The 20,124-nt window shown below is 36.9% G+C and overlaps 1 protein-coding gene across 7 annotated transcripts in view; it reads right to left on the bottom strand.

The window, feature by feature from the left end:
* The window catches only part of LRRC9 (leucine rich repeat containing 9), a 195,131-nt gene that overhangs the window by 3,596 nt on the left and 171,411 nt on the right, over nt 1-20,124 (bottom strand). For 5 of the 7 annotated variants that reach the window (XM_074235927.1, XM_074235928.1, XM_074235926.1 and 2 more), the window contains 3 exons: nt 14,681-14,821; nt 8,540-8,711; nt 538-706 (listed from right to left, as the gene is read on the bottom strand). In XM_074235927.1, the coding sequence (XP_074092028.1) occupies nt 538-706; nt 8,540-8,711; nt 14,681-14,821 (482 nt within the window). Of the gene's footprint in view, nt 1-537; nt 729-8,539; nt 8,712-14,680; nt 14,822-20,124 lie in introns of those variants that run through there. The other 2 variants (XM_074235931.1, XM_074235930.1) reach the window with 2 other exon arrangements.

The raw sequence follows: 20,124 nt of genomic DNA, 5'->3' as shown, positions 1-20,124 counted from the left end.
AGGTTTCTAGAACATAGTGGAATAAAGCTTCTAGGAACTAGGAAGGGTATGGTTTTGCACAGATTTGCCAAACACTTGTTCTATATAACCTCAGACTTGAATTTAGGTGCTGTTTTGTAAATGTAAGAGACTAACTTATTTTTTATACTCAATGAATATGCTATAATTAATTTATTTTAAAGGGAAATTGGAAAAATTATATATATGGCATTTTTTCCAATGGGTCCTTCAATTAAGAATTCTACCTTGAGAAATTTTAATTTTTTTCTTTGTGAACTATGTGAATCAAATGTTGTGTGAACTGCTATCTAAAATTTATTTTAAAATTATGTAACCTGAGGAATTTCACATTTCATAGGTCTTTACTTTTAGGTATATGAAGAAAAATTTTAAAAATTTTAATAGAAAGGGGGATTCTGCCAGAGAAACGTAATGACAAAAAATATAGGGGAAATCATATTGGGAACAGAGCCATAGAAATATAGCTAGAAGGGGACCTTAGAGATCAAATTCAAACACTGTAATTTACAATTTTACCTTCCATCATCTCGGTTGCCTTGGTACATCTGTATAGAACGAGAAGTGATGTGTTGTTGTGACGTAAAAGTTGGAGAAATATTTACTCCTCTGAGCTGCTGAAAAGCTATTTCTGCATGGATGCTACGAGTATTATTTGTCATATTTCCTGCATTCTTTGCTTTTTTGTCTAAAATATAGAATTCATGTTGCTGAAATAATAGAAATGATCTTATTGCTTTTACATAAAAGCATTATATATAATATTTGGTTAGCATTCTTTTATAAATTAACTCTACACATTTTTAATGCATATTTAAATATACTATTACAACTAGAACTTTTTATTATGAATTAATAAATTCATTAATAAATAATTAATTGAATTTCATTATGCTGTATGAAATGATAAAAAAGGATGAACCAAGGGAATACTATTATAAAGGAAAAACATGAGATTGTTATAAATGCAATGAATAACCACAATCAAAAAGACATCCCATCTCTTGATAAGAAGTGTATATTATATAAATTGGGAATGAGACAGACATCTAATACAGTCAATGGGGGAATCTGTTTTTCATGACTATTCCTAATTGTTTTTTTTCCTAATTGTTTTTAAGGGAAGGTTTTTATTTTTTGTTTGTTTAGGGGGTATAGAGAGTTATGGAAGAGAGCAGTAATAGCAATTTCCTGCTAAAGAAAAAAGAGCATTGATGAAACATTTATAATACACACAGAAAGCAGCAGAAGGAAGTTTAGAAAGCATTATAACAAATAGGTCAGTATTTGAATTACTGTGTTAATTTCATCATATACATAAAAAACCCTCAGGTTGTTCATATTTGAGACTGTACATAATTCTCTTTTTTTTTTGGTTCTTCTTTGTATATGTAAACGATTGTGATTTTTGATGATTACTGTGTTCAAAATTTTAAAAAGATACTATTAATGTTGATAAAATTATTTTCTATCTCAGATGATCACCCTCAGGGGCAGGCTATTGGTGTTTTGATATCTTGTTGCCTTAGAAGGCAATGATACTGTTTAAAAATAAACCAAAAATGATGTCTAGTTGCAACTAATTTAAGGGTAGCTGAAAGATGGGGTTAGTTTTCTCTCTAGGTAAATTTTTGATATCATTGCCTCCCACATCCTCCAGCAGATGTCCCTAAAATGATCTTCCCTCCTCTAATGTTCAAATTCTCTTTATTTGCTCTTTCCCTACTGTCTATTAAAAAAAGGCAAATGACCCTATTATCCTTTCAAGCTATTGTCCTATTTCTCTCCTTCCCTTCAAATCTAAACACTAAGAAAAAGTTTACACTCATTGCTTTCACTTCCTCTTCTCTCCCTTACTTTTTAAACTTAAACTGGCAATTTGGTTTATGATTATGTTCATGCAACTGAAACTTTTCCCTCTAAAGTTACTTACTAAGTCTGATGGCTGGTTCTAAGTCCTCCTCGTTGTCATCTCTACAGTATCCCACATAATCACTTTGTCTTACTGGATACTATCATCTCTGATTCTCCTAACTGTTGGATGTGTTCAGGGAAGATTAGTATCTCTGAGGTGAGGGCTTCTTTCCACATTTAGTGTTAAAACTCTCACCTGTGACTCCAAGAAGCTATAGTATGCACAGCACTCACACTTTGGCAAACCATTTCAGTAGATGGGTTAAACCAGGTTGAGGATATCCAAGGGGTATCTCAAACCTGTTAGTGAGTTGGGGGTGGTCTACCTCAAGCATGTGAAGACTTCCCCTGGTAGAACAGGTGGATGAAAACAAAGCCATGAAGGCAGCTGAAGCAGGTGCCCTTAAGAGCTTTTTTTGGGCATCAAAGACACTAAGGTCATGCACTGTATCTAGAGCCCTTAACAGCTGACTTAAGTCTGTCTTGCCATTGGACTGTGAATGTGAATGATTCTGGAAAAGAGAGTGAGGCCAATGACCTTATGCAACTCCTCTTCACTTAAATCTTTCTTTTATTGTCTCCTTTTCCTTCTTCCCACTTATCTAAATCAGTTTCCAAGTCTTGTTAATAATTCCTCCAAGGCACCTTTCAAATCCATCTCCTTCCCTCCACATAAATGGCCAACATCCTGTATTGCCAATACCACTGGACAGTGGAAGGGAGCAGCTGCTATGGGATGAGGAGCCTTTCTCTTTTCTATCCTCTGCCCAAGCCTGGTCAATTCCCAGAGCCCATTGGGCTGCCAAAAGCCCAGTATAAGTGCTATAGGGAGCACACTCCCCTGCTCCTTCTTCAACCCAGCATACTTCAACAAATACTAGAGGTTTTGGTTCCCTAATGTGCCTTTAAGTTTTCTGCCAAAGCTTTCTTCTCCTTTTTACTTGTTGGTTGCTAAATTCTATTATTACCACTCCCTTGGAGAGAAACATAGAGCCCCTATTCTAGTTTGAGTCTTGGACCCCCTCCCAAATTTCCAATAGTCATGGGCTAACTGACTTCAAATGTATATTCTGCCATTTGAATGATAATAATTCTTTTAATAATGTGGAGGACTACTGAATCTTACCATACTGCACCCTACAGATCAACAGGCATTATCATCAGTCCTAGGGTTACAACCTCAGGCAGTGCTAACCACCCTATCTGCCATATCCTAAGGTTCCTTGGGACTTTTCATCCCTCTTGCAGCTGAGACTTCCTATATATGTTGTCTCCCAGAATTAAAATGTGAGCTCTTTGAGAGTAGAAATTATCTGTCTATTTTGTTTGGATCTTGAGTATTTGGCATATAGGAAGTTCATAATAAAAGCTTTTTCATTCATTCATTCATTCACTCACTCACTCACTCACTCACTCACTCACTCACTCACTCACTCACTCACTCATTAACCTTAGTTCAAGTTCTCCTCATCTGTTGCCTGGATTATTTTAACAGCCTACTAATTGGTCTCCTTGCCTCAAATCTCTCCCTCATCCAATCCAAACTCCACACAGCTTCCAAAGTGAAATTATCAAAGCACTTATCATTCTCCTTCTCAATAAACTTTAATGACTTATTTCCTCTAGGATCAAATATAAACTATTCTGTTTGGCAGCTAAAGTCATTCACAGCTTGGTCTCAATTTAGAATACATGTTACTAGCCCCCATGCTTTTCCCTCATTCTTATCTTTCAGCCAAATTAATTTTCATATTCTTTACACAAAACTGTTTCCTATTTCTATAGGCTCTGAACAGGCATCATGCCTGAAATGTATTCTCTCCTTACTCCCAAGTTTTAGAACCCCTAGTTTCATTTGAGGCTCAGTCCAAGTCCTTCTTCTAAGTGGAACTTTACTTATTTCAATTGCTCACCCCCCCAAAAAAATTACTGTTTCTATTTTTTGCATAAAAAGATGATGCCAGTTCTTATGAGCACTCACAGTGTGCTTGGCTAATGCAATCTTTACATAGAATTTAGAGCATGCTCTGATATTCTATAACTGGTTCACTAATCATGTGGTGAATTCTGAGCCTTTTTGCCTATTTATGTATCCAGGGTGCCACTACACCAACCACATTTGTAATCCATCTTTATCTTCTCATTTACAGAACCAGGGCCAGGATAAATTCAAAAAGTAATAGTCAGCCAGGGTCTTGCCCTTAGCTGGCTTTTATCTTGCCTTCTGTGTCATAGTTTGACAATACTGTTAATAGGAAAGGTCTCAGATCCTCCCCCTGAAGCTAACATGTGGACTGTGAATATAGGATTCTGAGTTTTGGGTGAGAGGGATCAGAGTTGGCTATGAAATTGTGACTTTTAAAAGGTCAAGAAAGTCCAGGATCTGCTAAGATGTGCTGGATGATGAAGAGTGAAATCCCAAGTGGCTTGCTCAGTCTGGTTCAGCAGTATTGTCTACCCATGCTGAATTTGGAACTGAAGGTGAATGCTATGTGGAAACTATACTGTTGGAACTCATTTGCCCCAGTGACTAAAGTAATATGGGTGATAAGTTAGATTCCCCAGGTATTGGCAGGGAGAGACAGAAAATGTTTGTACTTGTATTCTTGCTATAGAGCATTGGCCTTGGAGTCAGGAGGACTGGAATTTGAATCCAGCCTCAGACACTTGCCACTTACTAGTTATGTGACCTTGGACAAGACACTTAACCCTGATTTGCCTCATATCCAGGCCAGCTCCAGTCATCCTGATTCAAATCTGGCCACTGGACCCAGATGGTTCTGGAGAAGAAAGTGAGGCTGGTGACTGAGCACAGCCCCACCCTCACTCAAATCCAATTCATTTGTTTGTCATGGCATCACCTCCCGTGACATGGCAGTCTTCTTCAAAAATGAAGGACAAAAAAACCATTCCTTTATTAAAAAAAATTCCTTTATAAAAGCTAATTGACAATAATTAGCTTAAGGAATTGTGGTACTAACCATTACCAGTTATCAGTGAGACAACAAAATCAAATCAGGGCTTGAGCCAAAAGTAACATAAAAATACCCTGTGACTATTTGAGGGGAAATTACTCCCCTCTAAGAGAGAGTTGTAGCCAGCCCTGCTCTGGGAGAGTGAGTCCAGAGCCACTGTAACAGACATTTAAATGAATTAACATCTTGTCTTCTCCAGTTGAGGAAACTGAGACCCTTGGAGTTAAGTGACTTGCACAAGGTCATTATGTCGCTTAAGATAGAGTGAGTGTAAGATTCTTAAATCAGGGACCATTTTATTTATATCTTTGAATCTCTTTAGCTTAACAGCTCACACATAGTAGGTCCTAGTGAAGTGCTTATTGATGGGTTAATATAAGCAATTATGGAATATTTTTTTGTGAAACTCTTGTTACAAGGTATTAATTGTCTCTTCAAATTTTCCAGTTGATTTTTAAACTCCTTCCTTATTTCTTCAAGGAAGTCTTTCTGTGCTGAAGACTAGATCATATTCTCCTCAGAGGTTCCAGGTCTCTCTGAGTTAGGGTCTTTTCCTTCCAAGAATTTTTCTATGGATCCACCTTTCCGCTGACCCTTCTTCATTTTGCTAAGACCTTGAGTTGGGGAGGGGCTGGTTCACAGGGGCTTGGGATTGCTAAAGGCTTTACTCACTGAATGCAATTTCTCTGGCTGTCCAGTAGGAGGTGCTGGTTGCTTTCTCTAGAGTGTCTGTGACCTTGATTGAGGCATTCTCCCTTAGCCTGAAGGGAGGGGTTGAAGCTATTGAATCCTTTTAGTTCTTTTGCCTTCAATCAATGGTGGGCTTTATGCTGGGGTGAGGTCATTCCTCTCCCTATTGTCAGATGGGCTGGTTCTTCTGCTCACACACCTGTGCCTGAGGCAGTAGCCTGCTATTGTTTGTTCTGGGAAGAGGCCTCAGCCACAATGGAGGTGTGGACTCAAGAGTTCCTTAGACCAGAGGAGCCCAGGGATGGTGTCTCCAGCTTTCCTGCACCGGAACTCTCCCCCCAGCCCTGTCTGCAAGCCAGTACCAGTGCCTCTGCTCCCTAGTTGACTCAAGCCCCGGCTGTCTAGCCCCACCTCTGATCCAGCAGGTCCTGCTCCTCCCCAGCTCCAATTCAGCCGCTAATCTGGCTGATCCAGGACTGATCTGCCCTCTACGCCCAGACTCACCCACCTGAATTTGCCCAATGCTGCTACAGGAGACAAATCCTGAGGTAGATGTTCTTTTTCCTATCTTTTCTTTCTGGGTTTTGTGGGTCATATTTCTGTTAAGAGGTGTGTTTCATATGATAAATGGGGAAAGATAAGGAGTCTTTAGAACTGTGCCTGTTTTCTCTCTGCCATCTTGGCTGGAAGTCGAAAATTGTCTAAACTCTTATAGGGAATTCAGATCTTTTATGCCTATTTGATTTTTAACCCTTCAGCCTGACACTTAAGACTGGATATCTTTGATCACTCTTCAGAAACTTTGGTTCTGCTATTAACTTGTGGTCTTGATCTCAGAATAAAATAAGAATTTTAGGATTGGAAGGATCTTCAGAGGCCACCTAATCCAACATGTACTTCTACAAGAATTTCCTCTATGATTCACCCAGCAAAGATCCATCCAGTCTTTGCATGAAGCTCTCTAGTGAAAGGGAACCTCCTCAGGCACATTTTTTCCCCCCCTGTTATTGACCTGAAATCTGCCTGCCCTGTTCTCTTAGTTCTACCCTCTGGAGCCAAGAATAACAAGTCTAAACCTCTTTCCGTGGGACAGTTCTTCAAATACTTTCATGGCCTGACCAATAGTTTTTCTTCTCCACTTGGAATGCCTCCATTTCCTACAAATGATTCTAATCTAGAATCATTACAAATACATTCCTGTAATGGTGTCTTTCTTCTGGATGCTCTCCAGCTCATCCATAGCCTTCTAAAATGGAGTGAATAGAATTGAATACAATATTTCAGATGTTTCTGAAGGGTTTTCTCAATATATCTTCAGATTTTACTAACTTTTTTTGGGTTATCATGTCACATGCTGTTGATTCATACTGAGCCTGCAGTCCACTTAAATTCAGATGTTTTTTTTCAGACAAACTTCTGTCTAGTCATGAAGACCCTATCTTGAGATTGTGAGGTTGAGTTTTGTAAACCCAATTGTAAGCCTGTATTAAATTTAATTTTAATAACTATTGCCTCTGACCTATTACCCAGAAATACATGTCTCTATAACTTCACTAACTTAGCCTTTCACAGTAAATTATAAGCTTTTGGCCTCTAATAGGGAACATTCAATTCTTAACCTTTTTTATCTTTTCTTCCCAGTGAAGGAGTCTTCAGTCTGTATCGTGGAAGGTATTGGTCCCCAAATCAAAATTGAATAATGCAAAGATATGAACCATGAAATAATTGTAGATACAGCATAAAATTCAAATTGTGAGTAAGTGTACTGCTCATACATTCAAATGTTTGATAAAGACTCTAAGCAGATATACTCAAATGGATCATAGAATCATAGGATTAGAGAGGTAAAGCTGAAAGACACTTCAGAAGTTATTGAGTTTAATGTTATTTCATAAAAGAGGAAACTAAAATGCATAGAGTGAAGGAAGGGATTGGCCTAAGGTCATACAGGTAGGAAGAATCAGAGTCAATATTCTCCTCAGTGACACAGATCAAAACTTGGCCAAACTTCTCAATCCTGTGTAACTTTCCTTCATTCTTCCATTCTCTTCCATAATTTCTGCCCACAGGGTATTGATTCAATGTGCAGTGTGGGGGGTATCCTTTCCTTCTCCTGACATCATCTTTCACTCTTGCCATTGCCAGTCAATATTTTCCCTCTAATTGTGTGCTTCTTTGATGATTATTTTAGTTCTTCATAATTTCTTATTTATTAAGTTCTGTAACCTGATTATACCTACTATGAGGCTTTCCATTGCCTTCTGAGTGATTCTTATTTTTAATTATATGGAGACTGGAATATACCATGACTCATATCCATACAATGCCATCAGCAGATTATTAGTATTAGTTTCTAGGTGAAGTTTAGGGTCATCAAAGGCATTAAGTCTTCAGAGACAATACAGCCTATTCTGTTCTCCTTGGTCTCTAGGACCAACTAATTCATGAACAGTGTCCAAGATACATTTTCATTTTTCAAGTGCACTTCATAGTTTGGACAATAGGCATTCTTGATACACTTGATTTTTCTTGTTTGGTGAGACTAAAGTCTTTTGAGTGGTTCTGAATCTTATCTAAGATGCTCTGCAATGATCCAAGGCTTGATGCAATCAGCACAATGTCATCAATAAAATGGAACTTATAGAGGACTACAAGGAATCCTTCAATTTGGATTCTGAACTGGATTTCCCCCCTAACCATGGTGAATACATACATCTCCCTTTTTTGTCATCTTTATATTGGTAATAAGAGAATTCTTGAACAAAGTTATTTTTCTTATTTCTTATTTCCATGCACAAACATAACAAATTTCAGAACCTTCCATTCCAGACTGGTTATATAAAACTTGATCAAATATAAAAAGTTCAGTAGTCGAAAATACTAAGTACAGTTAAGAAATGCAAGTGAGATTTTAATAAAATGAAGTCTTTCATTATACTCACCCTTATTATATTCGCTTGGTAAAATACCTTCATTTACAGGAGTAAATGTGAAGTCAGATCCAAGGTATTGGTTAAATCCTTCATGCAGAATTACATTTGTTATCTTTATGGGAGGAGCTTTCACTTGGCCATATTGTCCACAGTCCACTGGAGAGCTGGCAACAGGAACAAACTACACAATAAAATAAAAACAATTGAAAAATGCCTCATCTCCCAACCTACAGTTAATAGGTGTAGTTTTCTTTACAAACTTAGGTAATAGGCCCCCTCCCATGTATATGTATATGTACATGTACATGTACATGTATATGTATATGTATATGTATATGTATATGTATATGTATATGTATATGTATGTGTATGTGTATATGCATATGCATATGTACACACACACACACACACACACATATATAGGCCTTTATTTTGTATATTTGGGATCAGAAAACTTCATCCCAAACCTTTAGAAAGATAGGCCTTTTGTAACAATTTCCAATTACTTTCATGGCTCAACAAACTTTATTAAAGAGTCTACTTTCTAACCAGCCCTATAAAAGTACACATTTTCTGAGACTGACTATCCCCACTCTTCCAGTTATCTCTGGATGAGAATTTCTCTTTCATCTCCATAGTAAAAGAGAAAATGAAATATATAGGCTGTGAAATTTTTTTCTGAAATATGTGAGCATAAAAATGCATTTATATTAAAATGTTTTAATTTCTTCCTTTCTCATATGGCCTTAAAAACTATAATAGGCTTCAAATTACAAACTTAAAATTTTTTTTTATTAATGAATGATCATGAATGAATGATCAAAATGATCAAAATTCAATTCTTTTAGAAGGAATAAGATAAAAACAATCTTTATCTTCTTTGTTTATATTTTAAAGCCTTTTTACAAGTTGGCTCCAAACTACTTTTCTGATTCATAATTCCCTTTTCTCATCCTATAGTCCAGTCAAATTGTCAATCTTGCAGTTCTTCACATATGACATATTGTATCTCATCTTCTGGTCTTGATATTGGCTGTCCCCTATAACCTGTAATGAAGTCCCACCTCTTTGTCTCCTAGAATTTTTTTTTTTTAAAACAGCTCAAGTGATACCTTCTTTAATTATCTACAAATGCCCCCTCTCTGGATATACCCTAAGATTCTATTCCAGGCCTTCAGTATCTACTTGATTGATTTATAGTCCCTTAGGTTTAATGATCTCTATACAGAAGAGTCCCATATCTACCTATCCAGCTTTTCTTCTGAATTCTAGTTGCATATTACCAGTTGTTTATTGGATATTTCAAACTGGATATTCTGTAGTACTTCAAATCTAAACTTATAATTTGACTCCCTTTTCCTCTCCCCCAAACTCACCACTTTTACAAATTTCTCTATTACTCTGGAAGACAATACCATCTTTCTGGTCACATGAAATGCTCTTGTCCTTCAATTCATCTGGTAGATATTTTAGATATACTTGTTTATCTCTCCTATTGGAATATAAGCTCCTTAAGGGCAAGGACTGATTATTTCATTTTTGTCTTTTTATCTCCAGTATCTAGCACAGTATTAGGAATGTAGTATATACTTAATATTTGCTTTTTTTGAACTTTAGTAAAACACAGGTTTCCATTAAGGATAAAACTTTATCTTGCCTCTTTCACTTTGATTAAACTGACAAGAGTTGGGCATGATTATAATAAATGAACATGTATATTGCAGATGTAAAACAAAATAAATATTTTTAAGGGACAAAGTAAAAGGAAAGTTTGAGTTTTAACGATATCTGCAATGGCAAAAAAATTATCCAAGTGAATAGTTTTCTGGAAAATTTTTATATAATTGGCAAATTACCATGACTTCCTGGTTCTATTCCCTGTGGCCTAACCATGATCTTGGCTTTGTACAATGCTCTTGCTCTAGCTTTCTTTGACTCTCCTTTTTAGTCATTCAATAATATTTCTAACTTTGACTTAGGCCTTTCAGAGATTATTCCATTAGTTTATTTCCACTTTTGTCACCCTCTTGGTGTGACTGGAGGAGCAAGTTATCTATGGTGCTGCTGCTCATATTTATATATACACAAGGTTTATAACAAAATAACCTGGGAACTAAGAGACCCCATTATCTCTAATATATAAATAAGGCATCTAAGGCAGAAAGAAATTAAATGGCTTGCCTAACATTACATAGATAATAAGTGGTAGAACTGAGGTTTGAATGATGGTCTTTTTTTTTTTTTGAATGATGGTCTTTTGACAAATAAGATGGACAAAGAGGCCTTCATACCCAGGTTAGCTGCCCTTTTTAACAATGCCAAATTATAATCAGGGTATTCTTATTTTTGTTGTTTGTCATTTCCAAATCTCTTAATAAGAGATCATAATAGGTCTTGAAAAATTTCAGTAGTTTTCGTATGAAGGCAAACATTTATAGCAGTCTCATGCTATGGGGTCACAATAAAGGGATTGGAATTCCTAATTCATCACTACATGGAAAGCAAAGTGGGATTATTTAAAAAAAAGAGAGAAAAATGAATTTTTCCAACAAGTCTGTCTTATCCCAGGATGCCCTCACTGCTTTTTCTCCAGATTTATTCAATCATTCATTTATTTTTACCATTTTTTAAACAGAGTTCTTTTCTGAACCAAACAAGTCTGCTTGCTGTCTCTGCTATGTGACCTGTTTGTTCTCTTCTGTCCCATCATATAAACTATTCCATCCAGAGAATCTTTCAAAACCTCATTTCAGAATGGAATTCAGTTCAGAATATCTCATTTCTCACCTGGGTGCACTTCTTTAGAATTTCCCTAATTTTTCCATTGTGTTGGTGCCAAGCCCCTTCTCTGCCTACCTTTCCTGTTTTCTCTTGTGTATTGTCTTCTTTCATTAGACTGTAAGCTCTTTTGTGTGTGTGTGTGTGTGTGTGTGTGTCTAGTGTATAATACTTAGTTATATATACTTAAAAGCTTACTGATTGATTCCTATGTTCAGTTCTTTCCTCAGTACTTAGATGCAGTGATTTTGTACTATGTTAATTTGTACTTTTTTGTATGTTGCTTTGTAAACAAGCTAAGGCTTTTTCATGATTGCAAATTGTGTTAAGTGCATTGAGACCAAGGAGCATGCCTTTTGTGTGTGTGTGTGTGTGTGTGTGTGTATGAATGGAAGACTGCTATATAAATAAGAAAGTTTAGATACATCTCTGTATGAGATAGCTCTTCAATGTAAGTAAATGTGAATTAGAAAATTTATAAATAATATAACATTCAGTATAGCAGTAGATTGTAGTGTGATTCAGGATATTTGTGAATACAGGTACATGCATATATTTGTATCTTTGGAAATCATATTTGAAAATTAATTTGCTAAATATATCTTTTTAGGGTAGGTCTGGCCTTATGAAATTATTCATGTAGATAGCTCCTAGTGAGTAAACTCCCTCTTTCATTGAATACTGGCAAATATTCTGCAACTTATAGAGTTAAATATCTCCTGGGTTATGGAGAGGTTGAATGCCTGGGATCATATGGCTAGAATGCATTAGAATGCACCTATTTCTTACTAAAAGACCAATTCTCTATCGACAACTTTATTATATTTATCAAATATGGATCATAATATAGAGTAATTCCTTGAAAAATTTACCAGTCTCAGTCTATCTTTAAATATGTGAGATTAAGTCTAATGGTCATTAAAAACACACTCATTTTCAATTTAAAGTAATTTAGAAATATGAAAAAAGAGACTCTAGGTAAAGTAAGTCATTAAAATCTAAATTCTTTTAAATCATATCTTAAAATAACAAGGGTAAATGATTAAATTCTAGCCTGCTAAGCAAAATCCTGCCCCCCCAAAGTTGCTGGCAACTCATTACTCCAGGAATTAACTTGTTCCCTGGGGACTGAAGAATAAGGCTGTTTGAGTTTATGACCAAGGAAGACATAGAGAACATCATTCTAAACAAACTAGATAATTTTGAATATATTAAATTAAAATTAAATTAAAAAGCTATAACCAAGCTGTAACCATTAAAAACCACTGTACAAGATCAAAAGAAATGTAGTAAATTGGGAAACAATTTTTGCAACTAGTATTTCTGACAAAGGACTCATTTCTAAAATATACAGAGAACTGAGTCAAATCTTCAAAAAAACAAGCCATTCCCCAATTGACAAATGGTCAAAGGCAATTTATAGTGGAGGAAATCAAAGCAATCCATAGTCATATGAAAAATATGAAAAATTGCTCCAAATCATTACTTATTAGAGAAATACAAATTAAAGCATCTCTGAGGTAGCTATACCTCACACCTCTCAGACTGGCCAATATGACCAGAAAGGACAATGATCAATGTTGGAAGGGATGGGGGGAAATCTGGGACACTAATACATTGTTGGTGGAGCTGTGAACTCATTCAACCTTTCTGGAGAGCAATTTGGGATTATGCTCAAAGGGCAACAAAAATGTGCACACTTTTTGACCCAGCAATACCACTACTACTAGAGATGATAAATACCACTACTACTAGAGATGATAAAAAAGGGTAAAAACATGACTTGTACAAAAATATTTATAACAGCCCTGTTTATGGTGGCAAAAAATTGGAAATTAAATGAATGTCTGTCAATTGGGGAATAGCTTAACAAACTGTGGTATATGTATGTCATGGAACACTATTGTTCTATTAGAAACCAGAAGGGATGGGAATTCAGGGAAGCCTGGAAAGATTTACATGAACTGATGCTGAGAGAGATGAGCAGAACCAGAAAATCATTGTACACTCTAACAGCAACATGCAGGTGATGATCAACCCTGATGGATTTGCTCATCCCCTTCAGTGCAACAATTAGGAACAATTTTGAGCTATCTTCAATGGAGAATACCATCTGTATCCGGAGAAAGAATTATGGACTTTGAACAAAGACCAAAAACTATTACCGTCAAATTAGAAAAAAAAGCATTATATTATTATTATGTAATTTTACTATCTCATACTTTATTTTTTTTCTTAAGGATATGATTTCTCTGTCATTACATTCAACTGAGATCAATGTATAACATGGAACCAGTGTAAACACTAACAGAATGCCTTCTGTGGGGGTGGGGGAAGGGAAGTAAGATTAGGGGGAAAAATTGTAAAACTCAAAATAGATAAACTTTTTAAAAAATAAACAATTAAAAAAATGGCTCAGAAAGGAAACAGCAAAAAAAAAATAGAATAAGGCTGTTTGGATAGCTATATAAAATATATATAAAGCACATTAAATATAATTAAATGGAATGTTTTTTATAAAAATAACATTTTGTTATTAATGGTTGTTATTATACTTAGATATCCTTTTAAAGGTAAAATTAAGATAGCTCATACCTCTATGAGTAATTCTCTTCTTTATGTCATGGACAGTGATGAAAATACATCCTTCTTGATTGAGAAGGAAATCTTTAGCCCTTCCCAAAACACTTAGGTTATTCACATTCTAGTTGTCAACTGGGGATGAGTAGGGAAAGAATTCCTAAAGATGTGCTCTATAGCTCCTTTCCTGCTCAGTCTTTCCCCTTTATCAGCTAGGGGGACACACACAACAGGAAAATAAATTGTCATTGTCCTTTCTCCTGCCACAGAGTGGGAAGAGTCATTTATTACTTCTTGGAAATCACCTTTCACATTGGGAAGTAAGCACATAAAAGTAAGTGACTCAGATAAAATTAAACCACATCAGAAATGTTTGAACTATCTTTGATAGTCAATAAACAACTGTTAATAAGGAAATTTTGTAGTTTCTTAGAAACTTAAATACTTAAAAGCTGTAGTTTCTTAAACTACTTTGTACTTTCTTAAATACAAATAAAACACTTGTAAAGAAGGTATCATAATATATATTTGATGATCATTTCCCAAACTCTCATTTTAGAATGATTTATACACTTTATTTTATTTTTTTATTTTTTTATTTTTAGTTTTTGCAAGGCAGATGGGGTTAAGTGGCTTGCCCAAGGCCACACAGCTAGGTAATTATTAAGTGTCTGAGGCTGGATTTGAACCCAGGTACTCCTGACTCCAAGGCTGGTGCTTTTATCCACTACACCACCTAGCCACCTGATTTATACATTTTAGATTAAAAAATGTAAAAATAATAATCATTACCGAATTTTTCCTTGAAAGGGGTTCTGTGAGGTGAAATTCAGCTCTTGCTCTGTCATCATAACCTACAACCATTCCATCTAATATTTGTAAGTTAGGCAATCGATATATTAGCATATGGCGATGAATAATTTTACGAGAAATCTGAGGGAAGGTAAAATAACAAAATATCACTTAAAGTTACTTTAAATTGTGTGACAATTAATGCAACTTAAAGTCACAATTAAAAATTAATCATGTTAGCGAAGCCAATTTATCACAGACATAACAAATGAAAACTAGCTAATGAATCTTCCCTTAGCTAATAATAGAATCTTATTAAAGATTTATTGAACAGAGTTTAATTCTCAAATCAATTATCACAACTCCATTTATGCTATGAAAATTAATTTCTGAAAATGTTATCAAGGTTGCCATTCAGAGTCTTGGGTTCTCTTGAAAACACGTTTTTATTAATGATACATCAATTTGCTTTAACTCACTCTTCATTCTCGCTATGCTTGATCTTCCTTTTCACCCTGCTTAGGGAGTCCTCATGAAGGTGACAAGAAGTGAAGGGGAAATGAAACAATCAGCATTATCAAGGAGGAAGGGATGCTGTGCACAAAGGCAAAAAGATGAGAAGACAATGGTCTTTTCCTGGATAGATTTGGCTGTTCATTCCATTTAGCCAGCTCTGAAACAGGATAAACCAAGGCCAGCAGCAATCACAGATGCTTGACAACAACTGGACAGTGAGGCTATCAAACCACCTGAGTTTGAGCTTATGTCAGAGCCTTTCAACAAGCTCCCATGACTTGAAGGAGTCAAGACCTTACTCCATAGTTAATCCTGCTGCAATTGATGAGAAGCTTTAAGAAAATCTCCAGTGGAAAATTCTAGGGAATGACAGCTGTACTATCTGCTTGTGTAGGGAATTTGGATCAAGAAGCAGCTGCTATGTACCAGATGTTGAAATATTTTATTATTTATTATGTTCTAGTTATTACATGCTTTTTATTTACTGCTGAGCAAAAATATTGCATACATCATTCCTGTATGTGTAATTCTTCTTTCAGGGAAAACCAATTCCATCTATGTCAAGGTTATGTGATAGCACTCACTGGAAATAAAACACAATTAAAAAGAAATTGAAATGAGCCAATGGATAGAGGCTCAGAGTCAATTTTGCTTGGATATATCTGCAAATCCACAAACTTCTATATAAAATCCTTCCTCACAGAGCTAGAACTGAGTGATAGAAGTTCTGCTAACTCTCTGGGAACCACTAAGAATAGGTCTTTAATTAAGCACTTCCATCCCAGTGCATCCTTGGCACAAAAGGTTATGGGTGAATGTAGCATTCTTTGGTGCCCTATGCACTCTACTCCTGTTGCATAGGCAACAAACTTGCTTTCCCTCTCTCCTCTTTCAGCCTTGGGGCTTTCACTGAGTCTTGGCTCCTCTGTCGGCACAGTCTCTGTCACTGCCCTGGTTGAGTAGGGAAGTTGGAGAATCCTTTGCTTCCCTTCACTTTTTCCAGGTCTCCTTCTAGCATCATTCAGTGACCTCCTCTCCTCCTTTAAGATCCACTGTGTTCACATCTATTACCCTATCAAAATCCTTTCCTCTGGACCCCCTTTCTTTCCTCAATGGATTTAGGTAGCACCTTAATTCCTGCCCTCACCTTAGGAGACTTCAACATACATATCAATCCTCCCTCAGACACCTTAATTGCCTCATTTCCCTTGACCTACTCCACTCCAGCTCAGCCTCAAATGTACCACACCCACTGAACTTAGAAATTTCCATATTTGATTATAATCCACTAACTTTCTACTGCTCCCTTTGCCTTCCAATACCAACTTTTCTCTTTGCGCCTACCATGACCTCCAATTTCTCGACTCTCTGTTATCTGTTAGGTCATTAATATTATGCTAGACATACTCTTCTTTAGTTGATGAACCAATTCAAGGAATTATTCTTGGTCCACTATTGTTACATAATCTCAACTGGGCCTTCCACTGTTGCTAGGCAATACTTTTTGGACCTCCTTAATTATCTCATTATTCCATTCAGTTATCCCTCTTCAAGTCTCCCATGATACTCCATCCTTCCTACCCCATCATCTCAGCTGAGAACCTTGCCTCATATTTTATGGGAAAAAAGAAATCATTCACTGAGAACTTCCACTTCTGTCCCTGTCTCAAATTACTGAGATGTCTTCTGCCACTATCACTTTCTTCATCTATCTCACATAGAAGAGGTAACTTTTCTCTTTGACAAGGCAAAGCCCTCTATATACACAAGGGATATCATTCCATCCTATCTCCTCTGACAGATTGTTCCCTCTGTCATCTCCATTCTCTTATTTTCAATTTCTCCCTGTCTACTGTCTGCTTCCCTATTGCCTATAAACATCTACAAAAAATCTCACTTGATCCTTCCATCACCATTAACAATTGTCTCATTTTTTCCTGCTTGTTGTGTCTAAATTCTTCAAGAAGACTGTCTACAATATTGTTTTCACTTCCTCTTCTATTACTCTCTTTTTAACTCTCTACAATCTGGCTTCTGATTATATCATTCAATTAAAACAGTTCTCTCTAAAGCTAACATTGATCTCTCAATTGCTAAATCTAATGACCTTTCTTTTTCAACCCTCATCTTTCCTGACTTCTCTGTAGTTTCTGATACTGTTGATCACCCTCTTCTCCCTACTATTCTCTTTGTATTTTTGGGGGGCACATTATTCCCTCCTGGTTTTCCTTCTACCTAACCATTCCTCCTCAGTCTCCATCACTGAATTTTCATCCATGTCACTCCTTTTAACAATGGGTGTCCCATTAAGAGCCCTTCCTTGGGTTATTTTCCTTTCTACTTTTGCTGATGTCATTAGTCCCTATAGATTTAATTGTCATCCCTATGCAGATGATTCACAAATTTACTTATCCAGTCTTAATCTTTATCTCCAATATCTCATATTTCCAACTTATTAGACATCTCAAACTGGATGTCCTGTAGACATCTTAAGTTCAACATGTCCCAAACTGAATTCATTATTGGTTCCCTCAAACAATCTCCTTTTTCTAACTTCCCTATTTTAAATTAGATCATTGAGTGGCAGACTGGCTTTACCCTACTGTCAAAAGTTTGTCACCTGATGATACTGTACCACTGAAGAGCCTCAGCATTATGGGGAAGACCTAATTTTCAAAAATCAAGGTCTCTCATCCACCAATAACCATCCTGATCTTATGTCAGGCCACTGGGCTTACATAGAGTAGTGAGAATGACTTCTTTGCACAATACTGCTTCATTTTAATCAATCTTATGTGCAAGTCATGACATCATTTTCCTGATGTCTTGATCTTCTTTGAGTTTGAAGCACACCTACTGCTACTTTTAACTTCTCCATTATCCTTAAGGTAATTCTCTCAGTCTCCCCGCCTTGCAATTTAGGGGTCATCATCCTTGGCTAATGCTCCCCTCCTCCACATCTAATCTATTGCCATAGTCAATCTGGCAAAGACTGCTACCTTGTAACATCTCTTGAATGAGTCTCCTCTTCCCTCCTGACATTGCCAGGGTTCTAGGTTAGGTCCTCAGCTCTTCTTCTAGGGCCACTACAATAGCTCATTGGTTGGTTTCCCCGCTCCCCACTCTATGTCTATACTCTATTAAGCTAACATGATCTTCCTAAAGCAAAAAGATGACCCTGGCACACACCCCTAAAGTCCTTCATGAAGTCCAGTGGCTCCCTATCTCCTCCAGAAGCAAATATAAAATCCTTTGTTTGCTACAACATTCTTACCTTTTTATCTTATACCTTGTTCCCCCCTCTTTTGTGCTCTCTGATCTAGTCATACCAATCTCCTTTCTTTTCCTTACATAAGACACTTCATTTCTTGGCTCTGAACATTTTCACTAGCCATCTGGAATGTTTTTCCTCCTCAGTGCCTCCTTGATTCCCTGGATTCCTTTAAGTCCCAACTAAAACTCCACTTTCTATTAGAAGTCTCTTAATTCACAGTCACTTCCTCCTTGTCCTCTTTCTAACTTAGTTGTACAGAGTTGTTTCTGAGCACCCCAAGGGCAGGGACAATGTTGGCAGACTCAGCAAATATTAATAAATGTTTACTGACCGACAGTAAGACCTGGTTTCCTCATGATCATGACCCTGCATCCCTGGCCACACTTTCCAGCACTTGTACTTTCACTCTACCCCACAATGATAATGGTGATGATTTCTGTATTTGTCCTTCATTCTTGAGGACCAAGACATCAGGGAGGTGATAGCATAAAAATGCACATGAATTGTACTTGAGTGAGGGGCTGCTGTGCTCAGTCATCACTCTCACTTTCTCCTCCAGAGCCATCTGGGTCTAGTGCCCGATATGAATCAGGTCAGTGAATCAGACTTGCCCAAGGTCACACAGCTTATTATCAAGTGTCTGAGGCTGGATTCAAATTCCCTTCCTCTTGATTTCAAGGCCAGCACTCTATCCACTGGGCAACCTAGCTGCATATAGAGGGATTAAATTGGCAGTTGGGGGTTAGTCATGGTGAAGGAGTCTGAATACCTTGTTCCCTGCTGCCACCTCTAGACCCTCTTCTACCACTATTACTCAGTTACCTTCCTGTTATATAAATAGGATTTTTCTCTGATTTATAATCTTTCCTTCTCAAATCCTGCCTTAATACTAGATATTTTCTCAATTTCTTTGTTTCCTGTCTCTTCTTCCTTGATTCCACCTCATCCTCACCCATAGCCCATTATCTTGCCATTAGCCACAAGGCTTTCTTTCCCTGCTATATTTTCATGACCCCATATTATCCTTCCATCTTTTCTGCTGTTTTATAATCTATAACCCAGTTATAGATGTGACCTCACTGTGACCTCAGATCCCTCCATCCTCAGTTGTTTTTCCAGTCATAGATGGTCTTCTGCCTCATCTGGATTTGGTGGTGAGCCAGTTTAACTTAACACCATCATCTTCATTCTTTTCATTTATGAGCTGATCATGCCTTGCCAAGTTTCCAGCCTTGGGTTACTGCTATCATACTAGAACTTCCTTCTCTGATTACTTCTAGTTTTCCCTGCTTACATCTTGTTTGCATGTTTCCTCTCTGTTGAGAATAAGAACTTCTTGAAGGATGGGATAGTTTGGTGTCCCCGGAGTTCAGCACAATTCAGGGCTCACATGAAGCTCTTAAACTATGGTTGTTGACATGCCATAATCTGGTGAATGGCACCATCTAGTGGTTAAATGGAAGCAAGTCATCTGAGCTCATTCGGAATTAAGTGTTTTCCCAAAGGTGACTAGAAGCCCCTATTAGCCCCCAGCTGCCAATTTACTCCCTCTGTTCTATGCTTTCCTGTTGATGATGCTAGCCTGAGTTCTGGTTTTGGGAGCCGAGAGCCATGTGGTGAAGGAAGGAAGAGGAGAACAGCAAGAGGTGATCGC

This window comes from Macrotis lagotis, chromosome 4, assembly GCF_037893015.1.
Source record: "Macrotis lagotis isolate mMagLag1 chromosome 4, bilby.v1.9.chrom.fasta, whole genome shotgun sequence".
In the NCBI taxonomy this organism is placed as follows: Eukaryota; Metazoa; Chordata; class Mammalia; order Peramelemorphia; family Peramelidae; genus Macrotis; species Macrotis lagotis.
This window is presented reverse-complemented; position numbering and strand designations above follow the sequence as displayed.